The sequence below is a fragment of the Chenopodium quinoa genome, unplaced genomic scaffold, assembly GCF_001683475.1.
Source record: "Chenopodium quinoa cultivar QQ74 unplaced genomic scaffold, ASM168347v1, whole genome shotgun sequence".
In the NCBI taxonomy this organism is placed as follows: Eukaryota; Viridiplantae; Streptophyta; class Magnoliopsida; order Caryophyllales; family Amaranthaceae; genus Chenopodium; species Chenopodium quinoa.
In genome coordinates this window covers 460,711-487,242 of record NW_018745470.1, presented here as the reverse complement: position 1 = coordinate 487,242, position 26,532 = coordinate 460,711, and the positions used below count along the sequence as shown (strand labels likewise).

The following is a 26,532-nucleotide window of genomic DNA, read 5'->3' as shown; positions in this document are numbered from 1 at the left end:
TATAATTAACTACCTAACAAAATGTTAATTGTTGTAAAATACTACCTCCACTAGAAACCCACCATTGACCCACCTCAAAACACCTCCAAAACCACCGCGTTCACCCTAAAACCAACACAACCTACTTGAAATTGCCTTCACCAAGCCGAAACCACCCTCCAATCCCAAAACCACCACCTCTAACCTCAAAAATTTATATCCCAAATCACGAAATTAAACTACCCTCACCAACTCGGAATATCTTCTTACCACCCCAAAAATAACCTTACCAACTTGAAAAACAACCTCTGTGGTGGTTTCGGGGGTGTTTTGAGGTAGGTCAATTCAATGCCTTAAAATTAGATTAACGGTGGAAATTCGGCCAAAGGTAGTACCTTAAAATATTTTACCTTTTGATAGTTTCTTACAACGTTTTTTTTATTAGGTAGTTTCTCACAAATTTTAGGTTGTATTAGGTAGTTTATGACAAAAAAAACCTATTATTAATTGTTAATAATTCTATTAGGTGATGATTCATTATCAATTTATCATCATTTATTAGCAGCAATTGGTTTGCCATAAATGGAAAGGGTGCAAAATATGATAGATAGGTTTGATTTGCCATACATGGAGGGGAAAAAGTGGACAAAGGGCGGTGGCGGAATCAAGATTATAATGTTGGTAGGGCACCATCAATCACATACTAATCCAGTAATCGACAACCAAGCCTAATAGAATTGTAGAATGCTAAATATACTTTTAATTCTACAAAATTACAAATTAAGATCTACCATTCATAGAAAATAATTTAATAGGAGACAAACTTGTTAAAAATAAAATATTAAATTATAAAAATTTAGATTTGGCTGACAATGGCGGTAGACTGATGGAGCCGGGGATGTGGGTTTGCTCACGGAATTGGATAAAAGAGAATATAGAGTATTTGTTTTATTTTTGGGCCTTTTGGGTTTTAAATCATTACCTCCGTTTCATATTATTTGTAATGATTAAACATTTTTCTTCTCTAATTTATGTCAAATCGTGACAAATAATATAAAATAAAGGTAGTATATTCCTATGAGATATGACACGTGAATCAATATTTTGTGGGTATTTTTATTAAAAAAAATATTTGGAGATAGTAAAAGTCATAGATTCAGCTTTTATGCATAAACCGAGCTTAGTAAACAATAGTCCAAACCATATGCAACTTTTATTAAATTTTGACAATTTTTGTAAAAGGGAAAAAAAATTAAAAAATTTTTAAAAAAATCTGGTAGGGCACATGCCGGCTGAGCAAAACTATCCGAAAAACCGAAAACTCGTTCTGTTACCGTTCCGAAAATTAGGGTACCCGATCCGATAACCATAACGGTTCGGGTACCCGTTCCGATAATTTGTTATCGGGTATTGTTTTTAGGTATCATTTTAAAATTAACGGGTACTCGTTCCATTCCGATTAGCAATTGTTTTGTTTTTTTTCCTACTTAAATCTATCTTTTCAATATTTAAACTCTTACATTACTTCATCATCACTATAAATATCAATAATTAATAATGTTATTAATAATTTGGTCAAGATCATGTAGTATTGTTGTTAATTAGTGTTAAAAAAATATCATAATAACTAATTTTTTAAGTTTAATTATCACTATTGGATACTTTATAGGGTACCCGATAACCTTTCCAAAAATTCGGGTACCCGAAATTATCGGTTCCGGTTATGGATATCACTTTTAGTGATATTGGTTATCGGGTACCCGAACCGTTAGTACTAACGGTACGGGTACCCGTCCCATGCTCACCCCTACCAAGACAGACATATATATGCTCCCTCCACCACTGACAATAAGCCATGAATGACACTATATGAGATACTATAATTAATACATACTCCCTTTTTTTAAGTGTCTCATTATGCAAGTGAGACGAGTTTCAGAAAAAAAAAAAAAAAATCATAAAGTACGTAATATATAAGGTTTTTCTTATGCAAATGAAGAAATATACTACCTCCGGTCCAAAAAAAATTAACAGCTTTGGAATATTATATATCTCGCATATAATATCTCAAACTTGCGAGTAATTTGGACCGGAGGTAGTATAAGTGAGGTATAGCTATAAATTAAAAATTTTGTAAAAGTAAAAGAGGAAATTTGATTAAGGTAAAAAAAAACCGCTTTTGAAAAGTGTGACACTTAAAAAAAACAAAAAAAGTATTAGAAAATAATATGCCCTAACAAACCAAAAAATAAAATAAAACAAACTCAGTTCATACAATGAACCATTAAAGTTTTGCTTTTTGGAATAACAGTGTATTTTTTGTGTGACCGGCATAACATATATGTGGTCGCTTATAAAAACACAGAGTAACTTTTATAACATTGACACATTAACCCAAACGTGAGATTAATAATACCAATTTTTCTTATATAGAATCATAGGAAAGAGTAATTGAGATAACTATTACAGCAATCAAACGAAATACATTTTTAACTACTTATCATCCTTTTCTTATTCCTTTTGAGAACGAAGGTTGATACGTAGGCCATCGACGAAGACTGGATCTGGAGTATAGATTACCCTTTCATTTGGGTTTGCTTTTGAAAGTCTAAATCGAGTTACTACGTTATGCAGGAAAACGAGAACCTTAATTCGAGCATACTCTCTTCCACAACACATATGAGGTCCTGATCCAAAAGGTACATATACACCACGACCTTGTTTCTCTTCAAATCGTGATGGGTCGAATCTCTCTGGCTCTGGAAAATGTACTGGATCCATGTGTGTTGAATAAACTGACCAATGAACCTAGATTTCAAACAAAATAAAATAGTAAGAATGACTAATTATAATTTTATGTACTAACATTGTCATAATTAGTTAATCTTCTCTTTTCCTACAAGCCAACTCATAAGAAAAAGTATAAATCAACGATACACTTTCTCCATTATATTTTAAATTAGATGACATGTTTCTTTTATTATGTTTATCAATGCAAAAATTCAATCAAATTAAAAATATCTTTAATTATACTATTGTAGATAAAACAAAGTTTATAAATAGTGTGATGTCAAAAGTCTAATTTCAAATAGAGAAAGTATGTCATAAAATTAAGAAATTTTTTGTTAAGTTTTCCTTAGCCAAAGGGCTCATCAGATCACTTGTGCGTGGTATTCTCTTTTATGCATAATTATAAGACCCACTTGTTTGAAATGTTCACCGTTTGATAATTTTACATTCTCCACATCTCAGAAATGAACAGAATAATCTCATAATTATAGAGCAGAATAACCTCATAAGTGAAATCCATGAGATTTTTTTCCAAATATATCTAATCTATTAAAATTATAGAGCAACTTCAATAGTTGTAGCTAGGAACTTGCTTGCAATATTAAATAATCCTTAGATACTAGCTTGATCATTGGTGTAAGAAAATGTAATTAGCTTGGTCCGCCAAGCTAATTTGCTTGTAAAAGAACTTGTCAAAATAAAACAAATTAGAATAAATATTTTGAAATATAAAAACATAAATTAAGGAGGTGGGGTTCATTTTAAATAATAAGCTAATAGCTAGCCATTGGAACTCGAATTAGCTAAAATGACAATTAACTTAAAAGCTTATGTAGCATGTTAAACTAATTTGACAATTAACTTGTCATTAGAGTTGCTCTATGCTCTTAATAGATTAGATATGTTTAGAGTTCTACATATATAGTATAATTTCTTATTAGGAAATGGTAACTGGTTGTGTAGAAGCGCGATATATAAAGAATATGTTTGATTTCATACCTTCCACCCCTTTGGAACTGTGTAGCCACCGTAATGGATGTCTGTGGAAGCCTCTCTAAAGCCTCCGAGGCCGGGTGGCTTAAGTCTCATCGATTCACAAACTACATTCCACGAGTACTTCATTTTCTGAATATCCTTCCAATTTAGTAGCTCCCCTTTTTCTTTTGATTGTGCAATCTCCAATTGTTCTAACACATATCAAATGTGTGTGAGAACAACTAAATTTGGAAATAATAAATATTCTATGTAGAGTTTTAAAGTAATTCAGTTATTCTAGTTTACGGAGTGCATCAAATTTGATAATTAATATTCTGCATTTCAATAAGTGACTAGCTATATACCAAGCTAAGCTTGGTCTAGTGGTAAGGATTGTAACTTCCAACCTTACTAGTGACACTTTGAGAGTGGGGGATCTCTTACCTTTACCCCCTCACTGGATCTTAAAAATTCTGACCCGCAAATACCTGACCAAAAAAACCGTGAGGGTTGAGATTTTGGTCAGGATCCTTCTCCTTACCGTAAATAATAATAATAATAATAATAATAATAATAATAATAATAATAATAATAATAATAATAATAATAATAAGCAACTAACTATATGCGTATATCAAATCAAATGGTTTAAATCGATAATTGACCTCATAAAAAATTATGGACAAATGTAAAGAGGGTGCCCCCATTTTCTCATGGTGAGAAACAAATTTTGTTTCTCACATGACATTTTCGTAAATAAATCAACAATTTTATTTAACTTTATTCAACTATGGAGCCTATAATAATGAAAAAATTGTTGATTTATTCACGAAAATGCCTCCATAAGAAACAAATTTTGTTTTTCAGCATGAGAAACATTATGGACAATTATTGCATGCTCAATATTCTAGCAGTTTTATAGTGATATATGGTTGTAGACCATGTTCGTAGATAACATTCTATAAGCACAAGTTTCTCGCATTTAACAACGCAGAATACGTACCTTGTAAAACTTTTTCGTACACGTCAGGATATTCAGCAAGATGAGCCATTAAGAATGTAATGGTGTTGCTTGTTGTATGGAAAGCAGCAAACAAGAGTGCTACAATCTTGCCAACTAACTCCATCTCGCTTATAAAGTCACCGCCTTCAATCGATGCCCTAAGCAACCCACCCAAAAAATCAACATCATCAACATTCACATGATCTTTCTTTTCTAAGACCTCCATTTTTCTTTGCCTAACTAATTCTACTAGCTTATCTCTTATAAGTTTTGATGCTTTTACAGCATGGTTGTATGGGGTTCCGGGGAGATTTAAAGGCACTGATATGATCCCCTTGACCAAGGTATGGTAGGGCTTAGCCAATTCTTTAATTTGATCACTATCATAGATTTTCAAAATTAAATTGCAAAACAAGGAAATAGTGAACTCTTTTGATAATGGTAAGACTTTTACTTGGTTAAAAGGTGCCCAATGCTTCTCTAAATGCTCGCGTACCTTAGTATCCATAATTGGCACGTAATGTTGCATCGACTCGAGCCTAAGAAACTTGTGTAGTTGCTCGTCGAATAGCTTCCATGGTGAGGAAGTAGAGTCAATGTTCGTTAATGAAAGAACATCTACAAGCGTAGGTGGTAACCACGTCTTGAATTTTGACTCGTTTGAATAAATGAACTTGTTACCCGAGGCACCACAAAAAATGGACATTTTTGCACCGGCCAACGACGTTTGGAAGATGTTAGCAGAGTACTTCTTCATTCGATCACTTATAAATTTAGCCGGATTTACCATGAAACTCAAGTTTTCTCCGAGTATTGGCCACCCGGTTTTACCCGGAGGAAGCTTTGAGCCTGGAGAGGATGTTATGATACGAAAAATAAGTATGAAGAAAATTGTTATAGCAAGGGTTAAGAAAATGATGAAAGCCATGGAAGGATAGTTACGTTGTTCTGTGATGTTTTTGTTGATCTAGACTTCAAAAAATTTGATGAAAGGAGCTAGAATGAATACATGTGATAAGAGTATGAGATTACTAATTTACTACTCCGTAGAATTAGCTATATATATACAAAGTAAACTTTATATCTCAGTACAAAATACTTCGTAAAAGGAAACCATTTGGACTATTCATTACACGCACGATCTTAGCGAGGGCTAATAGATTTTGGAAGCATTGTAATTTGTCAAAAATGTTTCCATTTTCGGCAAGAATCTTAGCACGGCCCACCCCTTGATTTTATACGAAGTATAATACATTATGTAATATGTATGTGTGCATGGTCACGGTTCAAATCTTGTTGCACTTATTTTTTTAATTCCATTTTTTTTCTGTATTTTTTTTCCTTGTATTCTTTTTTCATGTATTTTGGCTTTACTTTTTGTTATTTTAATAGGAAATAAAATTTTAATCCTAAGGTCTGTTCTCTTCACACTACTAAAATCCGGCTAAATTGCGACCGTTTTTCTACGATCGTCTGAAAAACGGTCGCAAATTATGAAATTTGCGACCGTTTTTTATGCGGTCGCAATATTACGACTGCTTTGAAAACGGTCGCAAATTTGCGACCGTTTTTAGCCTTTTAGATGGTCACTAGGATTTTTGAACAATTAAAAATAATTCTAAATTAAATTAAATCATTTGCGACCGTCAAAGACGGTCGTAAATGTCATAATCTGCGACCGTCAAAGAGACGGTCGTAAATATCATAATCTGCGACCGTCTTTGACGGTCGTAAATGTCATAATCTGCGACCGTCAAAGAGACGGTCGTAAATGTCATAATCTGCAACCGTCAAAGAGATAGTCGTAAATGTCATAATCTGCGACCGCCTCTAAAACGGTCGCAGATTTCTGATTTTGCGACCGTTTTAGCAGTCGCAATATTTTTTTTAATTTTTAAAATAGGGTATAAAACGGATTCCAACTTACACTAACCCTAATTTTTTTACACAGCCGCTACTCTTCCTTCATTTTCCTTATCTCCTCTCTTTCCTTCCCTCTTCCTTCTCACGTTGCTCCTCTCTTTAATTCATTCTCCTCTTTCACTCTCGTCTCCTATTTTCTAAATTCTCTTTCTCTAAATTTCCTCCTATTCTCCCTCCCGTATTCTTTCCTCTTCTCCTTCTCGTTCTCTTTCCTTAGGATTTTCGCTCCATCTTTGTTTCTTTGTTTCTTCTTCATTTTATTTTTTTTAGGAATTGTGGTGTTGTATTTTCGTCAAAGTTTGGTATTAATGGTCAAATTCGACCATAAAAATTCCAGATCTGGAGTTTTTATGGTCGAATTTGACCATATAAACCTAAAGAGGAAGAAGTTTTGTGAAAGGTATGTGTTTCTTCTCTGATTTTTTATTATATTTTTGTTTATTTTCAATTTTTGTTGTTTTATTTTGTTCTCTAATTTTCATGATTGTTCAATTTTTTTCCATTTTTTTTTTGTGTTTTTGTTTGAGTTTTGGTTCGATTTTTGTGTGTTTTTGTTTGAGTTTTGGTTCAAATTTTTGTTGATTTTGTTCGAATAGTGGTTTGATTTTTGTCGAAATTGTGTGATTGTTGTTCGAATTTTTGTGGGTTTTTTTTAGTTGAATTTTTGTTCAAAATTTTCTTAGTGTTTGTGGGTTTGATTTGTGTTCTTACTTTTTTTTGTTGATTTTTTATATAATTTTTGTGCATTTTATTTGTGGGTTAAATTGTTTTGATTAATTTATGTTGCTTTTTTTTCGGTTTTTTGTTTGATTTTTGTAAATTTGTTCGAAATTATATGGGTTGTTTTTTTTTTGTTAAATCGAATGTTTTTGTTGGTTAAATTTCTGGGTTAATTTTTTTGATAAATTTATGTTTTTCTGGGTTAAGGGTAGGTGGGTGGTGGTGGATATTGGTGGTTGAAGGTGGGCGAAGGTGATGGTGGGTAGAAGGCGGCGGCTAGTGGTTGTTTAAGGTGGGCAGTGGTGGTGGTTTGGGTGGGATCTAGTTTCGGTGGATCTGGGTCAAGGGTGGGTGGGTAATGGGTCTGTTTTTTTTTTTTTTAAAAAAAACTTTTAGCGAACGCTTATGACGGTCGCTAATTTCAAGATTTGCGTCCTTTTTATAAAGCGGTTGCAATTATTATATTTGCGACCGTTTTCTTAACGGTCGTTGAAAATAGTAAAAAACGGTCGCAAAAAATCTGCGACCGTCAAACGGTCGTAATTTTGTTTTTTTGCGACCAAAAGAATAGCGACCGCCATGTTACGACCGTTGACGGTCGCAATGATGTTTTGCGACCGTTTTGCTATTTTTTGCGACCGTTTGAGGCGGTCGCAATTTAGTCGAATTTTAGTAGTTTATCAGCTTAATTTAAATTCACTCTACCTCCAATCAATTCAGTTATTAATTTTCTTCTCTCATGAACAATTCATTTTCATTCAGTTCAGTTCAGCTCTATTCAGTAAATCAGAACAGGCCATATACACCACGACCGTATTTTGGGGCATGTACAACTTAAGAACCACCCTACCTACCTATGGAGGGTATGATTTTCATCTCCATAATCCCGCTCCCATCACCCACCATACATAGACCCAAATCCGTCAAGGTAGGTCTACTATTTGACCCATCCCAGTATCCCACTAACTTCCCTAATGCTTCCCTTTCATCTTATAATCATGATTCTTCCTCATCTTGTCATTAATATGGATTTTTACATCTAGGGGTGTAAATGATTCGATACGTTCGTGAACTACTCGCGAATAAGGTCAATAAAAGCTCGATCAAAACTCGTATGTTAAATTAACAAACAAGCTTGAATAAAAGTCTTAAGCTCGTCAAATAGATGAACAAAGCTCAAACAATATCATGTTCGACTCAATAATGTTCATGAACAACTCGTTTAAGCTCATTTAATTTATAAGTTTTTTCATTCACACCCAAATAAAACTCGATGAATTTATATATCTTTTACTCATACATATTTATTAGAAATATTAATAATTTCATCATATATAGGCATAAAACTCTGTAATTCCCTTTTCCTATAAAATGGATGCCTTAGAACTTGAAAGAAATCATTTTTCATGATAAATTAGGGCTAGTGTAATAAATCCAGCCCGATTTAAACCAATTTATACTCAAATGCAAACGAGTATGTTCGTGAATAAAGCTCGAACAAGCCAAATTATTAACGACCCAAGCTTCAACAAGATTTTTAAAAACTCGTTCAACCTCGAGATAATTCGAACATGAATAGTTCTTATCAAACTCAGCTCGACTCGAATCGTTTGCAGCCCTCCATAAATTACAATAATAATTCTTTACTAATGTATGTATGAATACTCCATCTGTTTATTTGTTATGTACATCACATTTCTAAATACGTAGTATTACTATTTTATACTCCCTCCGTTTTTAAATACTTGCTCCATTTCTCCATGCGCGGAGTTTTAGGAGAAATTGGAGAAAGTAATAAAATATAGAGGTGGTGGGGTAGTTGGGAAAATAAAAAAATTGTAAAAAGCAAAATTAGTAGAAGAATAGGAGAAGAAAGAGTATTATGTTGGGTCTAGGCCACCAAGTGTGAGAAATGAATTAAATATTGTAAAAGCTTTCCAAAAAAAGGAAATGGAGTAAGTATTTAAAAACGGCCGGAAAAGAAAAGTGGAGCAAGTATTTAAAAACGGAGGGAGTAATTGTTTCTTCTTTTATTTTTTATTTTTTTTATATTTCTTTCCCCACATAATCTCTATTCATTCCTCACATCCACGACTTTTGGTAAATTCTATCTATTATTATTATTATTTTATTTATTTATTTTTGTGAAAACTACTTTTGGTAAAACTATTACTCCATTGATACTCCGATTACACGCCTTCAACAAAGTCCACTACCTTTCAAGTCAATGGCGAATTACGTACTGATAATCTGATATTCATAGTAATGCAAATTACACGCAACCATTAAAAGTAAGGCGCGAGGGGCGCGAGGCTGACAAAATTTACAGTGAATGCTTCTACTTAGCTTTGTCCCGATGTTTCCTCACCATACCTTTTACAAAGCAACACAGCTAATCATTAACTAGATGAAGTCTTGTCCAATACTAATTTTATATTGTAGTCGTAAAAAATTGCAATACTAATTCAATACTTCGTATATAATACGGTACCTACAGTACACCATTATTTTGTATACTTATATCAGTGTCAAGGTTACTGAAACATTAAACTTTGTTTAAAAAATAAATAGATAAGATCTATGAATTGCTATTTGCCATAATAAAATTACTCAACCTATAGTATTAAAAGACTTTTATGCCCCTTATTATTTTGAAAATAACATAACAATCCAACCATTACTAACTACTAACTTTGTCGTCCTACCTTGACCATACTCAAGCCTTAGCTCCACATTCATACCACCACCCACCTTGACTGTCCACCACCACGACTCAACCTTAACAATAAACTTGACCGATCCCACAACGGTTGACTACTAACATTGTACTTCCCGTACAATAAAATTAGATGACGACTGTCTGCGTTCATATCGGAGGCACTTGGTGGGGACTACAAACCTTCGACGCCGAAGAGTTAGGTATATGTTTGATTTTTTTTTTAATTTCCGTTGTACACGGTCGCATGCTATATGCGACTACACTGCGGTATAGTCGCAAGTTACATGCGACTATACCGCGGTGTAGTCAACATGCGACTATACCACGGTGTTGTCGACATGCGACTATACCGCGGTGTAGTCGCGTATTACATGCAACTATACCACGGTATAGTTGCATGCTATATGCGACTACACCGCGGTATAGTCGCATGTAGCATGCGACCGGGTACTATTTAATTATTTTTTTTAAGCAAACCTTTTAATTTATATTAATTAATTTTTAATAATTATTAAAAAACAAAATACACTTAATTTAATTAGTAAAATTTATGAATTAAAAAACATTTAGTAAATTTATGGGCTTAAACAAATAACAAATTTGCCAAAAAAAAACAACTAAGGGCAGATGGGTCATTTAATACCGCAGCATAAGTAATTCTATTGTGGCATTTAGAAAAACCCCTAAAAATATGGTTGTCAAATAGGAAGGTTATATTATAATAATATGGTAAATATATTTGAAGAAGATTTGATGAAAAAAGTGGTTTAAGAGGGAAATAACAGTACCAGGAAGTGACACATTTCATTCTGGTGTTTATTTTTAGATTCTAAACTACTCCTTCCGTTTTTTTATTTGCATCACTTTCCTTTTATGGGTGTTTTTTTATTTGCATCACTTCTATATATAGTAACTTTACACTATATTTTATTATTTCTCTCTCTTACTTTAAACCCCACCCAAATTAATTTATCATTTTTCTATCTCATGGTCCCACTACTCTCTTACATACTTTCACTTTCATGGTCCCCACATTACTTTTACCACAATAAATTATTCATCCACTCACATTCTTAATTCATTCTCCTAAAACTCTGCGCACTTGCAAATGATGCAAATAAAAAAAATGGAGCGAGTATTTTTTTCTTTTACCTTTTCTGTGTAATTGTCGTTAATTTTTTGGGTTTTTAGGCAAGGTGGTTGTGCGTGGTCATAGGTGGTATTCTTGTGGGTGGTCGTAGCCTCGATGGTGGTGTGGGGTATGGATCATGGATTTGAGTATGGGTCGTGATGGCAGTGGGTGTCGATTACAAGGCCCAAATAGCCCAATTTCTCAAAGTATATTGAATAACTAAAACAACTCGGAGTCAGGTCGGATTGGAGTTGGAGTCGAAGACTTGATAGTTGAGTCCGATCGGAGTCGGAGCCAATTTTAACCTCCGACTTCTAGCTAGTAGAATCGAAGTCGGAGATTTTGCATAATCTGCTCCGAGTATGACCCGTTGTCATGAGATTATATAAACGGAGGGTTGTGAGACAATAAATTCATGTCTCACAAGGGTAATATAAGCATTCCACACGTTAGTTTAAAGTTGTCTAATTGAGTTATCAAATAATATCACTGAAGTTTCAGTGGTACAAAATACACTCTCAGTGGTACAAAATACAGTCTCAGTGGTACTTCAAGAAGCTCCACTGGAATTTTAGTGGAACAATATATAAACTCAGTGGTAGTGGTCCCCAATAATTTTTGTCCGTTTTCGCACGTGATACATGTCTGAAAAGTTTTAGTAGGGCTCACACCACCTTTTTCACTCTTCCTATCTCTCTCCTCCTTTCTCTCTCTTCCTTGTACTTTTATGTTATTTTAATAGTTGTGAGACACTTCCATTTGTCTCACAACCCTTGATTTATACTTACTCATGTTATCATCCCTAGGGGAATGATAGACCGCTACCCGGTATAGGCTACATACCCCGCCCAATACCAAGTGACGTCAGAATTTTATATATATATATATATATATATATATATATATATATATATATATATATATATATATATATATATATATATATATATATATATATTATTTAGGGTAATTAACAGTACTTAATGACTCAATAACAGTATTTGATAAGTTAATAACAGTACCTTAATTTAAAATAACAGTTTTTAATAATACACTGATTTTTACTATAATTCGATCTGATAACTACTTAAATGACTTTTAACGGTACTAGTTATCACAACTCTACTACTTATACATCAAAATAAATTATTTTAACAGTTAAAAGTCCACCATGCTTCGCAATAATAGTTATTTAACTAGAGAGTTTTGACCTATACCTGAACTTAGTCGACAATGGAACCTCCGGCGTTCTGAGCTTCCCGCTTTACCAAGGTAGCTAACCCCAACCCTGTCTCCCTTAGATCAGGCTCAGCACATATCTAATTCGTTCCCTACCTTAGACCGTAATCTCTAATTAGACAATCCTTACTGTGTTTATGATGGAACTAAACAGAAAGATAACTCATTTGATATATAAAGCTATGGATGGATTGTTACGTTGTTCTGTGATGTTTTTGTTGATCTAGACTTCAAAAAAATTGATGAAAGGAGCTAGAATGAATACATGTGATAAGAATACATGTGATAAGAGTATGTGACTACTAATTTACTAGAATTAGCTATATATATATATATATATATATATATAGACTCTCTCCGTTTTTAAATAATTGTTTCATTTCTTCATACGCGGAGTTTTAGGAGAAATTGGAAAAATGTAATAAAATATGGAGGCAGTGGGGTTGGTGGAAGAATAAAAAATTGTAAAAAGTACACTACAACATAAACGAGCAAAAGCAATGGTCAAATGCAACGGTTAAAGCTAATACAACGGTCTGATGCAACGGTGATAGCTAATGCAATGGTTCAATGCAACGGATAAAACTAATGCAACGTTTTTGTAAGCTATTGCAACGTTCCTAACATAACCGTTGCATCAGCCTATCAAATGCAACGGAATTTTAGGCTACTGCAACGGTCCAAAAATGACTGCTGCACTAGGTGCTAAAATGTGAAAATTTAAAAACGCGCCTTGTTTCCTGCTCCCATTATTTTATCAAAAATTTGAAATCGTTATTTGGCGGGACATCATTATTTTTTGAAAAAAATTCTTACCATGTACATACTCTTATTGTTTATCCTCTATTCTCTTTCTCTCTCCATATCTATCTTGTCTCTCTCTCTCTTCAAGTTCCAAACTTCCAACATCAAGCTTCAAATACTTTCAATTATCATATCTTTTTTGTAAGTTTTTGTTTTGTGAAATTTATTTCTTTAATTTTTTCATATTTGAAGTATTAATATTTTTAGTACAATTTTACTTAATTTTTGTTTATAATTATTGACACGCTATTTTTTTTTTTATAATTAGCTATTACAAATCAATGAATATTTAGCTAATGCCTTGTTGTATTTAATTATTTTATAGTTAATTTATGTTGGTCATGATATATAGTTCTTTTCAAGTCCTTACTATTTCATTCAATTCTTCTACTTCTATTAATTATGTTTTTAGATTATTTTTCTCTTGGGGATTTTGTTTCATTTGCTCATCTAGTTTTTATATTATTATTTATGGATGTTTCTAAATTTAAGTGTTATTTTTGGGTTTGTGGTTTTATTTAATTTTTTGATATTTAAATTAATTATATAGGCTTGGTTGGTATCAACATATCATTGTACTATGACAAATATGTATAATTACCTTCTCTAACAAATTTATCTAATAAGAAATTCAAGTAACTTTTATTTTAATGTAGAGTGATGTGATTAAATGATTTTATTCTCTAATGTAATTTAGTTGTTTGTTTTATGTATATAGGTACATGGTGATATGATGATGAACAACATGGTGTATATCAAGGAGGAAGAATGGTGATGGGATTATTGTGACAATATTGTTGGACAATTAGATACATATAAAATTAGTTTTTATAATCTCCTTATATAGGTTTATATATTAGTAAATATTTTGTGAACTATTTAGATAAATATTTTGGGTATGGAATTGTTTGCAAAGTCAAATATCAATGTAAAATTACTTAATGTATATATACATATTTCTAGAGGAAAAATAAAATGGTTGTTATATAATTTTGTTTACATTATTTGTTCTTTGTAGTTTTATTAATTATTTTATTTACTACATGCATTAAATAATAATAATAATAATAATAATAATGCAGCGGTTCTATAGAAAGTAATGAGTGTTGCACTAGAACTAAAAGACCATTGCATTAGGTCTGCTACAACGGTCCGTAGGAGTTCTAAAGAACCGTTGCATTAGGTTTTATTAACCGTTGCTTTAGGCTCTGATGCAACGGTCCATGGTTGATGGCATAGGACCGTTGCATCAGGTAAAATGAACCGTTGCATTAAACCTAATGCAATGGCCGCAAATGCTACGGTCCTTTAACTGTTGCAATAGGTCTATAGCAACGGGTTTTTGTCCTATTGTAACGGTTTTTAGGGGTTGCATTTGCTCGTTTATGTAGTAGTGGTAGTTTAGAGAATTGGAGGAGAGTGGATATGAAATTAATAAAATATGATTTATGTTGGGTCCACTAGTATAGAGATATGAATTAATTATTGAAAAGGTTTCCAAATAAAGAAATGAAGCAAGTATTTACAAACGATCGCAAAGGAAAAGTGGAGCAAGTATGAAAAACGAAGGGAGTACAAAGTAAACTTTATATCTCACTATTAAGAGGTTGTGGAATCAAATCCTGTGAGAGATTCCGACTCGATAGGACTCCCCAACTCCTTACGAACAAATAAAAACCAAACTAGTGTGTAGTCCGAGCGTTGTACCGGTTGCTACTTTAATTAGACCTTGTGATTATCAATTATATACATCTATTTTCATTTTTATAGCATAGCTTATGATTGGCTTAAATGGTTAATATCTCTCTTTCTTATAAAAGGTTGGGTGTTCAAATCCCCTTATATGGCGTGGTCTACTTGGCACAAAGACGTTCTTAGTAATGCCTATTAATATATTAGTATGGATACTTTTAAGGAAAGCATTTGGGCTATTCATTACACGCACGATCTTAGCGAGGGCTAACAGATTTTGGAAGCATTGTAATTTGTCAAAAATGTTTCCATATTTGGGAAGAATCTTAGCAAGGCCCACCCCCTTGATTTTATACGAAGTATACTACATTATGTTGCACTTTTTTTTTTAATTCCATTTTTTTCTTGCATTTTGGCTTTACTTTTTGTTATTTTAATAGTATGAATTAAAATTGTTTCCAAAAAAAAAAAGTATGAAATAAAATTTTAATCTTAAGGGTTTGTTCTCTTCAGTTTAATTTCAGTTCAATGTAACTCCAATCAGTTCAGTTACTAGTTTTCTTGTTTCATAAACAATTCATTTCAATTCAGTTCAGCTCCAATCAATTCAGTTCTCTTCAATTCAGCTCAACTCAGTTGAGTAAGTCAAAACAGGCCTAATGTTACGTTTATTTTACATATGCTTAAGCTACATGACTAATAAGATGTGGATTTTTTTTTTTCAAAAACTTATTTAGTTAACACTTCAATATTAATATGTATAGAAAAATTGTAAATATCTATCCCTTAAATAATTTTTTGCCAATTCCGAGCTCAATTTGGTTCCTTAGGGCCTAAAATGACCGTTAAAACCTTAACCGAACATTTTTCTACACGCAAACCGTTGAAAATATTGAATTAGGTTGCAATTTGCAATTTATAACAACTTTTGGGATGTAATTCTCTCATAAAATATTCAATTCAGTTCAACTCAACTAAGTTCAGTTCATTTCAGTTCACCTTATCTCAGTTAATGAGAACAGGCCCTAAGGCGGAGTGGGGCATATTTTGGGGCATCTACAACTTAAGAACCACCCTACCTGCCTATGGAGGGTATGATTTTCATCTCCATAATCCCGCTCCCACCACCCGCCATACATAGACCCAAATCCGTTGGCAGGTCTACTATTTGACCGATCCCACTGACTTTCCTAATTCTTCTCTTTCATCTTATAATCATGATTCTTCCTCATCTTGTCATTAATTTTGATTTTTACATCTAGGGGTGTAAATAAGTCGATACATTCGTGAATTACTCGCAAACAAGGTCGGTAAAAGCTCTATCAAAACTCGTTTGTTAAGCTAACAAAGAAGGTCGGTAAAATATGCAAACGAGTATTTTCAAGCTCGAGATAGTTCGAACACAAATAATACTTATCAAACTCAGCTCGAACAAGCTGAAACTTAGCTAAACTCAAATCGTTTGTAAATTACATCAATAATTTTTTGTTTTACTGATGTATGTATGAATACTCCCTCGGTTTATTTGTTATGTGCATCACATTTCTAATATGCTATTTTTGTAAAGTACATCACTATATTGTTTCTTCTTTCATTATTATTTTTTTATTATTATATCTCTTTCCTCACATAATCTGTGTTCATATTTTTTTTTATTATTTATTGTTTCTCATATCCACTACTTTTTGTTTTTTTTTTTTGAAAACTTATTTTGGTAAAACTATTATTCTATTAATACTCCGATTACACGCCTTCAACAAGCTCCACTGGCTTTCAAGTCAATGGCTTACGTACTGAAATTCATAAAAGTAAGGCGCGAGGCTGACAAAATTTACAATAAATGCTTCTGGTTAGCTTTGTCCTGATGTTTCCTCACCATAAATGCTTTTACAATAAATGCTTTTACAAAGCAACACAGCTAATCATTAACTAGATGAAGTAGTCTTGTCCAATACTAATTTTACAGGGTATATTGTAAAAAAAGGCAAAAGCTAATGAGCGCTTCCGGGGCGTTAAATAAGAGAATTAAAGTGCAAATATTAGAGTAAAATTAACATTTATTACACCGAACGACGCGTGATTTTGTCATGAATTTCTAAGTTAATACCATTTCAACCAATATAATTTATCCTTATCTAACGCCCCGAGACGCTCGTTAGCAAGATCGTTGTAAAAAATTGCAATACTAATTCAATACTATATATAATACGGTACCTAGCTACACCATTATTTTGTATACTTATACCAATGTCAAGGTTATTGAAACATTAGACTTTGTTTAAAAAATAAATAGATAAGATCTATGAGCTTTTATATTGGACAAAATAAATGTTGAAACTAAAGAGAGAGATAAAAACTGATAATTCGATATATTCACACAGTGAAATCAACTTACATAATGCATTTAAATAAAATGAAAAACCTAACTAATGGGTCCTATAATTTAGGATCATTATCCCACTAACATAGTAACATTACTCCACTATGTACATAACCAAAAACACTAAAAACAATATTCCTAAAAATACTCCAACTAAGTTTGAATTAATCAACCAACACACCCCCTTGATTCAAACTTACTGAACTCGACTACGGACTACCAAGATACAAATTACATAAGCGCAACCATGAACAGGCAAACACGACTTGAACACAACAAAAAAACTCTCGACTTTGACTTGAACATGACCTTGAACTCGACACAAACATTCATAGCCCCACGACAAACATGGCTTTAACTACGACATTTGACTTCTTGCATAGTCACGACCTCTTCGACTTTCTTCATCATGACCACGACTTGGACCTCGACTTGGATGATGCTATTCCCACGAACGCGATGCACATATTCATCTCTTTGCTATAGAAACTACGACCACAACCACACAACTACATACACTCGACTTTTCCATATCGCCATGAACACATATTAATTATTAATTATTAATTATTAATTATTAATTATTAATTATTAATTATTAATTATTAATTATTAATTATTAATTATTAATTATTAATTATTAATTATTAATTATTAATTATTAATTATTAATTATTAATTATTAATTATTAATTATTAATTATTAATTATTAATTATTAATTATTAATTATTAATTATTAATTATTAATTATTAATTATTAATTATTAATTATTAATTATTAATTATTAATTATTAATTATTAATTATTAATTATTAATTATTAATTATTAATTATTAATTATTAATTATTAATTATCAATTATTAATTATAATTATCAATTATCAATTATCATTTATTAATTATGAATTATCAATTATGAATTATGAACTATTAATTATCAATTATCAATTATTAATTATAATTATCAATTATCAATTATCATTTATTAATTATGAATTATCAATTATGAATTATGAACTATTAATTATCAATTATCAATTATTAATTATTGTAGACACTCATTTGTCTCCCCAAAACCAAACCCAGTGATGAGTATCTTTCACGTCGAATCATACACTAGTAGAAAATATCATTTGGTCACCGGTTCAAAACCCCCCTATGCCACCGGTTTTGAACTGGTGGGGATTTGGGGGGTGGCAATAAACAGACTCAAGGCCACCGGTTCAAAACCGGTGGCAAAAACTAGTATTGCCACCGGTTAACCGGTGGAAAATCCCTTCCCGCTTTTTTTTTTGTAAGGGTTATTGGCACCGGTTTTTGCTCAAAACCGGTGCCTTTAATGACAAATTTTTATTTTATTTTTTTTGCATTTTTTTCACTTAAATTGATGTATAAACACTAATATATATATAAACTTACATATTTTTATAAAAAAAGATGCTGTAATATTACAATTTTCGTCCAAAAATAAAATAAAATAAAATACAAAGTTACACGGCAGCACAGAAGCAGCTACAACACAGAAGCAGCAGTAACACGGCAGCACAGATACAACAGTAGCTGCAGCCTTACGAGGCAGTAGCTGCACCAAAACAATCAGAAATTGCAATTAGATATTAACAATGAATAAAAAACAAAATTGAAACTAAACCTGTAATATTCTTGAGAAATAATGTGGGATGGGACCAAGATAATAATCTTTAAATTAGCTAATCAGAGATGGCAACAAGAACTAATACCCTTCAACAAATGTCTACTAATCAATCCAATAATGTCCACATCATAACATCTGCTGGACCATGTTTTATATAAAAACCATTACGTTTGTATTAAAAGCATATGGTCATACCACCATACAGATATATTTCGATAGTTGTGGAATAATAAGCAACATGGGTTAGCAAGATAATTAATTCCCCATTAATATGATCAAGCACACCTTAAGTTGAACTGTTCACACGTATTTCCATGTCAAAACAGGTAGGTACATAAGAAAGGTTCCACAAGATATGTGGCACTCTGGAACTCCAATTTCCCCAAAAGCCTCCTTTTCTTAATAATGCCTTCCTCTTTTATACTCGTATGTATCTTAGCAAGAGAACATAAGATAAATGGAACCAAATTGGAATTCTTTACAGTGAGAAACACTCTCAAATATTTGGAGAGACTACTATATGCATAATCTAAATATCTCTAAATAGTAACATTCTCTTTCTCAGATGTCTCCTACAAAAAACATTCCAGTCAAGTTAAGAGGTTTAGGCTACAACTCATATGTCACCAATGTGCATTCGAATATGTTTTTGGCCATATATTTAGCTATTTCCTTGGCAAACTCCAAAGAAAGCAACTTTGGATAACTTCAAAAAACTACAAATTATGTGTGATAACAAGTTCTACACCATGAAACCTAGAGTCACTCACTTCCATTATGCCTATTAGAAGATAAAAACCATGTTTTGCCTTGTCATTACCTAGTATGACAAGGCAAAGAGGAATGTGACAGAGAGATCAGAGACATCGATATAGCATAACGTGTTGACTGTGCACATAGTTATTATACTACCAACCTTCAATCACAATAAATAAGGAAATATCTGATCACATGGCCATAGCAAAATTAAAAACTCTATATATGCTGTTGGAAAAGAATCATTGATACATTACAAGAAAAAGACAGAAGCAGCAGCAACATGGTAGCACAGATACAGCAGCAACACAGAAGCAGCACCCTGCGAGGCAGCAGCTGCAGCAACAGATGCACCAGAACAATCAGAAATTGCAATCACAAATTAACAATGAAAAAAAATTAAGAAACAAAATTGAAACTAAACCTGTCCTTATTAAGCACACGTCTCGGAAATTACTTTTCCTGCAAAGAAGAAAAACACAGAAAAAGAGACCAATAAGAATAGCACCAAATAAATGTAAGATTAGTGATAGAATCTATTTTCTTTCTCTACTTAAACTCTTCAACAACTAATTGAATAAAAAAACACTATGATATTTTTAATTACTATGGACTCAATCTCCACAATAGGTGAAGCATAGATATACACTTATGAAACAAATCACAAAAAAAAAAAAAAAAAAAAAAAAAAAAAAAAACAGATCAGGCAATAATAAAAGAACTGCACTTAGAATTCACAAAATATGCACTTACAAATATCACAATACAAACAAAAATGATAGTTACCAAACAAGCACTTCCAATTCGAAACACCAAAACTATTACAATTTCAACAAACAAGATCACAGTTGCACCAAATCAAATGCTAAACAAAAAGCAACAATAATCTAAATCATATCAGATATCACATATTTAAAAATGAAATTACATTAAAAGGTTAAATAAAAACTTACATTCCACCAACTCCTCCAATAACCTCCGAACTAATTGGATGAAATGGAAGCTCGCAAATTCCAACCTTAAAACACCAATCATTCAATAATTTAATAGATACTCAATCAAATCATAATAACAATAATAAAAAAAATTAAAAAAAAAAGTAAAATCTAATTCTAATTCAATCCTTTACGAAAATCCATCTAAAATAAAATTAACATGAGCAGTAATTTATAACCTTAACACCAATTTGAACATTTGAACCCTTTATGTATATGGTGTGGACAAGAAATAAGACCTTAAATATATGAACAGTAATTAATAAGAAAACCCAGAAGCAGCAGCTCTTATCTCGTCCAATTTGAACTCAGTGAAACTCGGTTGAGACACACTTTCATCTTTCCCTTCGTTTTCTACAATCACCCAGAAAGCAAAAATATATAAGCATCAAAACAAATCAAAGATTAAACTACAAACAGTTAAACAACATCCACAAATTCAATCTTTGATCTCAAAACATAACAGACCATAACTCCTCCTGGATCAGATCCAGCAACTAAAACCCAATCAAACCCATAATCCCCTTTACTCCTGATTCCAATTTAATCCCATTCATGTAACTTACTATTATTAGCTAACAAAAGGGACAAAATCGAACTCAAAATCAAACATCACATACAAACTCAAACCCAAACACAACAACCACATCACAAAATCCAAAATATAACCTTATAACTCAATGAAATCGAAATCAAAATCAAAATTCATATTATCAGCTGTAAATACCCCCAAAAAAACCCACTAGACACTCAAAAACACCCAGAAAAAGGCCATAAAAAATCGAAACATGTCTGTCAAACATTAACACAACAACCTAATCAATTCCAAATCAATTCAAACCAAAAAAAAATCAGAATTTTAGTAAATTGAAGCCCGATCTGAACCAGATCCTAACCCTAAAAACACAATTCAGCAAAAAAAAACAAATCGAAAACAATCGAAAAAATTACAAATACAAGTACCTTATTCTCGGATTTAAGCAGAGGACTCAAGAAGAGATAGAGAGATGGAGTAGGCTGGCGGATCGCGACCACCATCACCATAATCACCTTGGCGCCGTGAAGAGAACAACATGTTCATCAACCTCATCACAACATAACCCCAACTAATTCAATCAAACGCCCAATTCATTTCAATTTTTCATCATTAATCACAAAAAAAGTAAATAAAAATCAGAAACCCAAGATCTCAAATCGAAGAGCACATACCTTTGTGAAGAATTCCACCACATCTGCAAAGATCTGGCACCGGTAAATAAAAAGACCGTCAATTACGATGGTGGCGACAACATTCACCACCGCCGTCATCCTCAAATCCTGAATTCCCCAGTAATGCTGCCAAGAGAGAAGTGAAAGAAAGAAAGAGTGGAGTGGCGGTAGATGGGGCGGCGGTAGATGGAGCAAGAGGAGGCAAGTGTAGAGAGAGAAAGGAGGGTTTGAGCAAAGAGAAAAGAGAGGAGACGGAAAAATTAAGAAGAGAGAGAAAACAAAGGAGAGAGTACGAGAAGAGAGAAGTGGAGATGAGGCGCCTTTTTTTTTTAACAAAACCACCGGTTCAAAACCGGTGGCCTTTTACCATTTATGCCACCGGTTCGGATTGAACCGGTGGCAATTTAAATATATATAATCCCGCCCATTTTTTAAGCCACCGGTTTTTGAAAACCAGTGGCCATTGAGCGGTGCCTTTTTGTTTTTTTCTACTAGTGATAATCTAATGAAGTGAAAGTGTGGAAAGTTTAGTGTTCAGATAGTTTTAATTTCTTTTCTCTTCTCTCTATTTTTGAAAACTTATTTTAAGAGAATAGCCAATCCAGTTTAGTTGGTCCATGATATGGGTCCACTAGTAGTGTAGTTGGATGGGTCTTGACAAGAGCTTTCCAACGATATATTATAAGCCCAATTTCGATGAATATTGAGGAAGTTATGGCCAATTTACTGAATTGGGCCCGGTTTGAGTCTTATATGCGGCCCAATGATCTAGGGGAGGGCCTAATATAGATTTATCATTCCTAATGCAATTAGGAATGGTTTTAGTCTTCTAGATTCTTCTAGAATGTTCTTTTCATTCCTAATTCAATTAGCATTGATAAATTGACTTCTGTTGACTTTTAAGAGTTTTAATTAGAATCAAAGAAAATTTTTTGAGGAAAAATACGATTTTATCCTCCTGTCAATCACAGTGAGTCAAGTTTATACCTTGAGTCATGTCAAGTTAATGAGTCAAGAAATAGGTCAACCCTAAGATGATTAAAGAGATTAGCAAAGTTACATAGTAAAAAATAAATACAGGTGCAGCAGAATAGGGAAGACCCTACCCCAACGCCAGACGAAAACATCTAGCGTCTGGCAACAGTTTTTAGCGCCTGCGCGCTAAATCCCAGTGTCTGGCGACAAAGTCCATTCTTGGCGCCAGAGATATTTCAGCAGCGACAGAGCTCGAAGCCTCTCAGAAAGGTGATTTCGACCTCATACAGCAAATTCGGGTTCCTTGGTACGCTAGTTAGCCCCTATAAGCAATTTGACGTGATTAAGTAGTCGGTTTGATTACAGTCACAATAAGTGATCGACCTGATGAAAGATCATCTCACTTAGCTTAAAGCACCTAAGCGTTGGCTTATCACGGACATAATGGTTCACAAGCAGCAAACCGCCGATGTATTGGCATAGCGGAAGCAAAGTTCAAGCGAGCTTTAGAGATCGACAAGCGTTGGTCTTCGGAAATTTTTCTTCAGAATATTATCGCAACAAACGTTTAAGTATCGAAACTCTTTTGTTCAGAGACGAATGGACATATTATTCAAGCTCTATTGTTCAGAGACGCGTGGACATATTATTCAAGCTCTATTGTTCAGAGACGCGTGGACATATCTTTCAAGCTCTTTTGTTCAAAGACTCGTGGACATATTATTCAAGCTCTATTGTTCAGAGACGCGTGGACATATTATTCAAGCTCTATTGTTCAAAGACGCATGGACAAATTATTTAAGCTCTATTGTTCAGAGACGCGTGAGCATCCTATTTTCAAAGCTCTTTTCTTCTAGAGACGCGTGGGCATATCAATCAAAAGCTCTTTGTTCAGAGACGCATGGACATATCATAAAAGCTCTTTGCTCCAGAGACGCGTGGGCATATCATTCAAGCTCTTTTGTTCAGAGACGCGTGGGCATATCATTCAAGCTCTTTTGCTCAGAGACGCGTGGGCATCCTATTATCAAGCTCTTTGTTCAGAGACGCGTGGACATATCATCAAGCTCTTTTGTTCAGAGGCGCATGAACATATCCACAAAAAAAAAGCTCTTTGTTCAGAGACGAGTGAACATCAAAACAGTAAGGTGGCGTTCCCTAGATTATGGAGAGTTGTCACAAACAATTAAAGGTGATTTCAAGCGAAGTTGTCTTCGACCATGTTCCCTTAGACGTGGAAGATGGTCACATAGCGGAAGAGGATTGTTTCAAGCGAAGCAATCTTCGATGGTATTCCCTTGGACGTGGAATATTATTAAAGCGGAAGAGGATCGTTTCAAGCGAAGAAGTCTTCAATATTGGAAGCAGTTACAAGCGTAGCGGTTTTTAAGCGGGATGACATTCTCTTGGCAGGAGGTTATCAAAACCACGGCAATGCGGCAGCAAATCGGTTACTTTCAGAGACGTGTGCTCGACGGTGCAAGATACGCGTTTCTTAATTCTTTTATCTGTTTAACTAACGCTAGTTTGCAGGTATCGGCGTTACAAGAGTGATTTAGGATCGCAGAACGTTCTGAATCATTCTCCGTCCCTATCGATACTTTGACTTTTGTTTTCGAAACTCGCGTTTCTCCAAACTCAGTCAAAGTGGGGGCTTCTGTAGACACCCATTTGTGTCTCCCCAAAAATAAACCCAGTGATGAGTACCTTTCGCGTCGAATCATAATCGAATGAAGCGAAAGTGTGGAAAGTTTAGTGTTGCGGATAGTTTTAATTTCTTTTCTCTTCTCTCTGTTTTTGAAAACTTATTTTAAGAAAACAATCAATCCAGTTTGGTTGGTCCATGGTATGGGTCCGATAGTAGTGTAGTTTGATGGGACTTGACAAGAGCTTTCCAACGATATATTATAAGCCCAATTCCGATGAATATTGAGGAAGTTATGGCCAATTTACTAAACTGGGTCCGGTTTGAGCCTTATATGCGGCCCAATGATCTAGGGGAGGGCCTAATATAGATTTATCATTCTTAATGCAATTAGGAATGGTTTTAGTCTTCTAGATTCTTCTAGAATGTTCTTTTCATTCCTAATTCAATTAGCATTGATAAATTGACTTCTGTTGACTTTTCAGAGTTTTAATTAGAATCAAAGAACATTTTTTGAGGAAAAATACGATTTTATCCTCCTGTACGGCAATTTTTATCTGATTTTAAGAAAACGCGTGGATTTCTGAGTCAGCGCCAAACGCCAGCTGTAGCGCCTAACGCTACGATTGGCGCCTGGCGCCAATCTTAGCGACTGGCGCTAAGGTCAGCGTCTGGCGCCAACTCGGTTTTTTGCGTCAGAACTCTGTTTTTATATTTTATCTTTTGGCTGATTTTCTTTATAAATAACGTCGTAAAAACTCCGTTTTCATTCATCCACAATCACCTACAATCATCGATTCTTTCAATTACCAACTCTCATCAAGTTTTTGATTATTACTCTCTCTCCCTCTCTTTTCTAAACTAGCTTCTCTCAAATAAAAAATTCCGCATTCATTAGATCTAGATACACCTAGCCATATTCGAAGGTGCCTTCGCCCTAGACGTGAAAGGTTTAATTTATGAGGGTTTGGTCCCAAATCTCTCTTTCAATTATTTAATTTAATTTATTTATTTTTATTATTTTCCTTGAAGTTACTAATGCGTGTATTTTGTTATTAGAAAGAGGTACGAGGCATCAAAGTAAGTGCTTTAATGGTTTTTGTTGATGTTATGATGTAGAGTTCATGTTTATGATGTTATTATGATTCCTAGTATCATGTCTATGGTAATTTTAATATCAAATATGATTGTTATGATGCCTTTTATGTTCTTCCTAATATTTATGATTGTTAGTATCATGTTTGGGTTAACGCTTGAAATATTCCCTACAATTATTAATTATTAATTATTAATTTTTTTTTTCACTTTTTCTGTGTAATTGTCGTTAATTTTTTGGGTTTTTAGGCAAGGTGGTTGTGGGTGGTCATAGGTGGTGTTCGTGTGGGTGGTCGTAGCCTCGAGAGTGGTGTGGGGTATGGATCATGGATTTGAGTATGAGTCGTGATGGCACTAGATGTCGATTACAAGGCCCAAATAGCCCAATTTCTCAAAGTATATTGAATAACTATAAAATCTCGGAGTCAGGTCCGATTGGAGTTGGAATCGTAGACGGAGACATGATAGTTGAGTCCAATCGGAGTCTGAGCCAATTTTAGCCTCCGACTTCTAGCTAGTAGAATCGGAGTCGGAGATTTTTCATAATTTGCTCCGATTATGACCCGTTGTCATGAGATTATATAAATGGAGGGTTGTGAGACAATAAATTTATGTCTCACAAGGGTAATATAGGCATTTCACACGTTAGTTTAAAGTTGTCTCATTGAGTTATCAAATAATATCACTGAAGTTTCAGTGGTACAAAATACACTCTCAGTGGTACAAAATACAGTCTCAGTGGTACTTCAAGAAGCTCCACTGGAATTTTAGTGGAACAATATATAAACTCAGTGGTAGTGGTCCCCAATAGTTTTTGTCTGTTTTTGCACGTGATACATGTCTG

The 26,532-nt window shown here is 33.5% G+C and overlaps 1 protein-coding gene and 1 long non-coding RNA gene across 5 annotated transcripts; both read right to left on the bottom strand.

The window, feature by feature from the left end:
* Positions 1–2,330: 2,330 nt before the first annotated feature.
* Positions 2,331–6,202, bottom strand: LOC110715088 (beta-amyrin 28-oxidase-like). Its single transcript, XM_021893670.1, has 3 exons — positions 4,748–6,202; positions 3,769–3,956; positions 2,331–2,787 (listed from the first exon to the last, which is right to left on the bottom strand). The coding sequence occupies exons 1-3, from the start codon at positions 5,673–5,675 to the stop codon at positions 2,491–2,493; spliced, it is 1,413 nt and encodes a 470-aa protein (XP_021749362.1). The 5' UTR covers positions 5,676–6,202; the 3' UTR covers positions 2,331–2,490.
* Positions 6,203–18,773: 12,571 nt separating this feature from the next.
* On the bottom strand, positions 18,774–22,273 carry LOC110715033. Of its 4 annotated transcripts, none has more exons than XR_002510189.1 (7): positions 21,974–22,273; positions 21,728–21,870; positions 21,004–21,118; positions 20,723–20,787; positions 20,194–20,231; positions 20,022–20,105; positions 18,774–18,941 (listed from the first exon to the last, which is right to left on the bottom strand). It is a non-coding gene; the product is annotated as an uncharacterized LOC110715033 (long non-coding RNA). The 4 variants fall into 4 exon arrangements; XR_002510188.1 differs by having other exon boundaries at positions 20,027–20,105; positions 21,974–22,272; XR_002510190.1 differs by lacking the exon at positions 18,774–18,941 and having other exon boundaries at positions 19,646–20,105; positions 21,728–21,849; positions 21,974–22,269.
* Positions 22,274–26,532: the final 4,259 nt, after the last annotated feature.

Bases quoted from the DNA above. Each gene is read 5' to 3' on its own strand.
- LOC110715088 (XM_021893670.1), bottom strand. From the start codon at position 5,675: ATGGCTTTCATCATTTTCTTAACCCTTGCTATAACAATTTTCTTCATA. The intron at 3,957-4,747 runs GTACGTATTCTG...GATATGTGTTAG, and splicing joins GTACGAAAAAGTTTTACAAG to AACAATTGGAGATTGCACAA. The intron at 2,788-3,768 runs GTATGAAATCAA...TTTGAAATCTAG, and splicing joins CAGTTCCAAAGGGGTGGAAG to GTTCATTGGTCAGTTTATTC.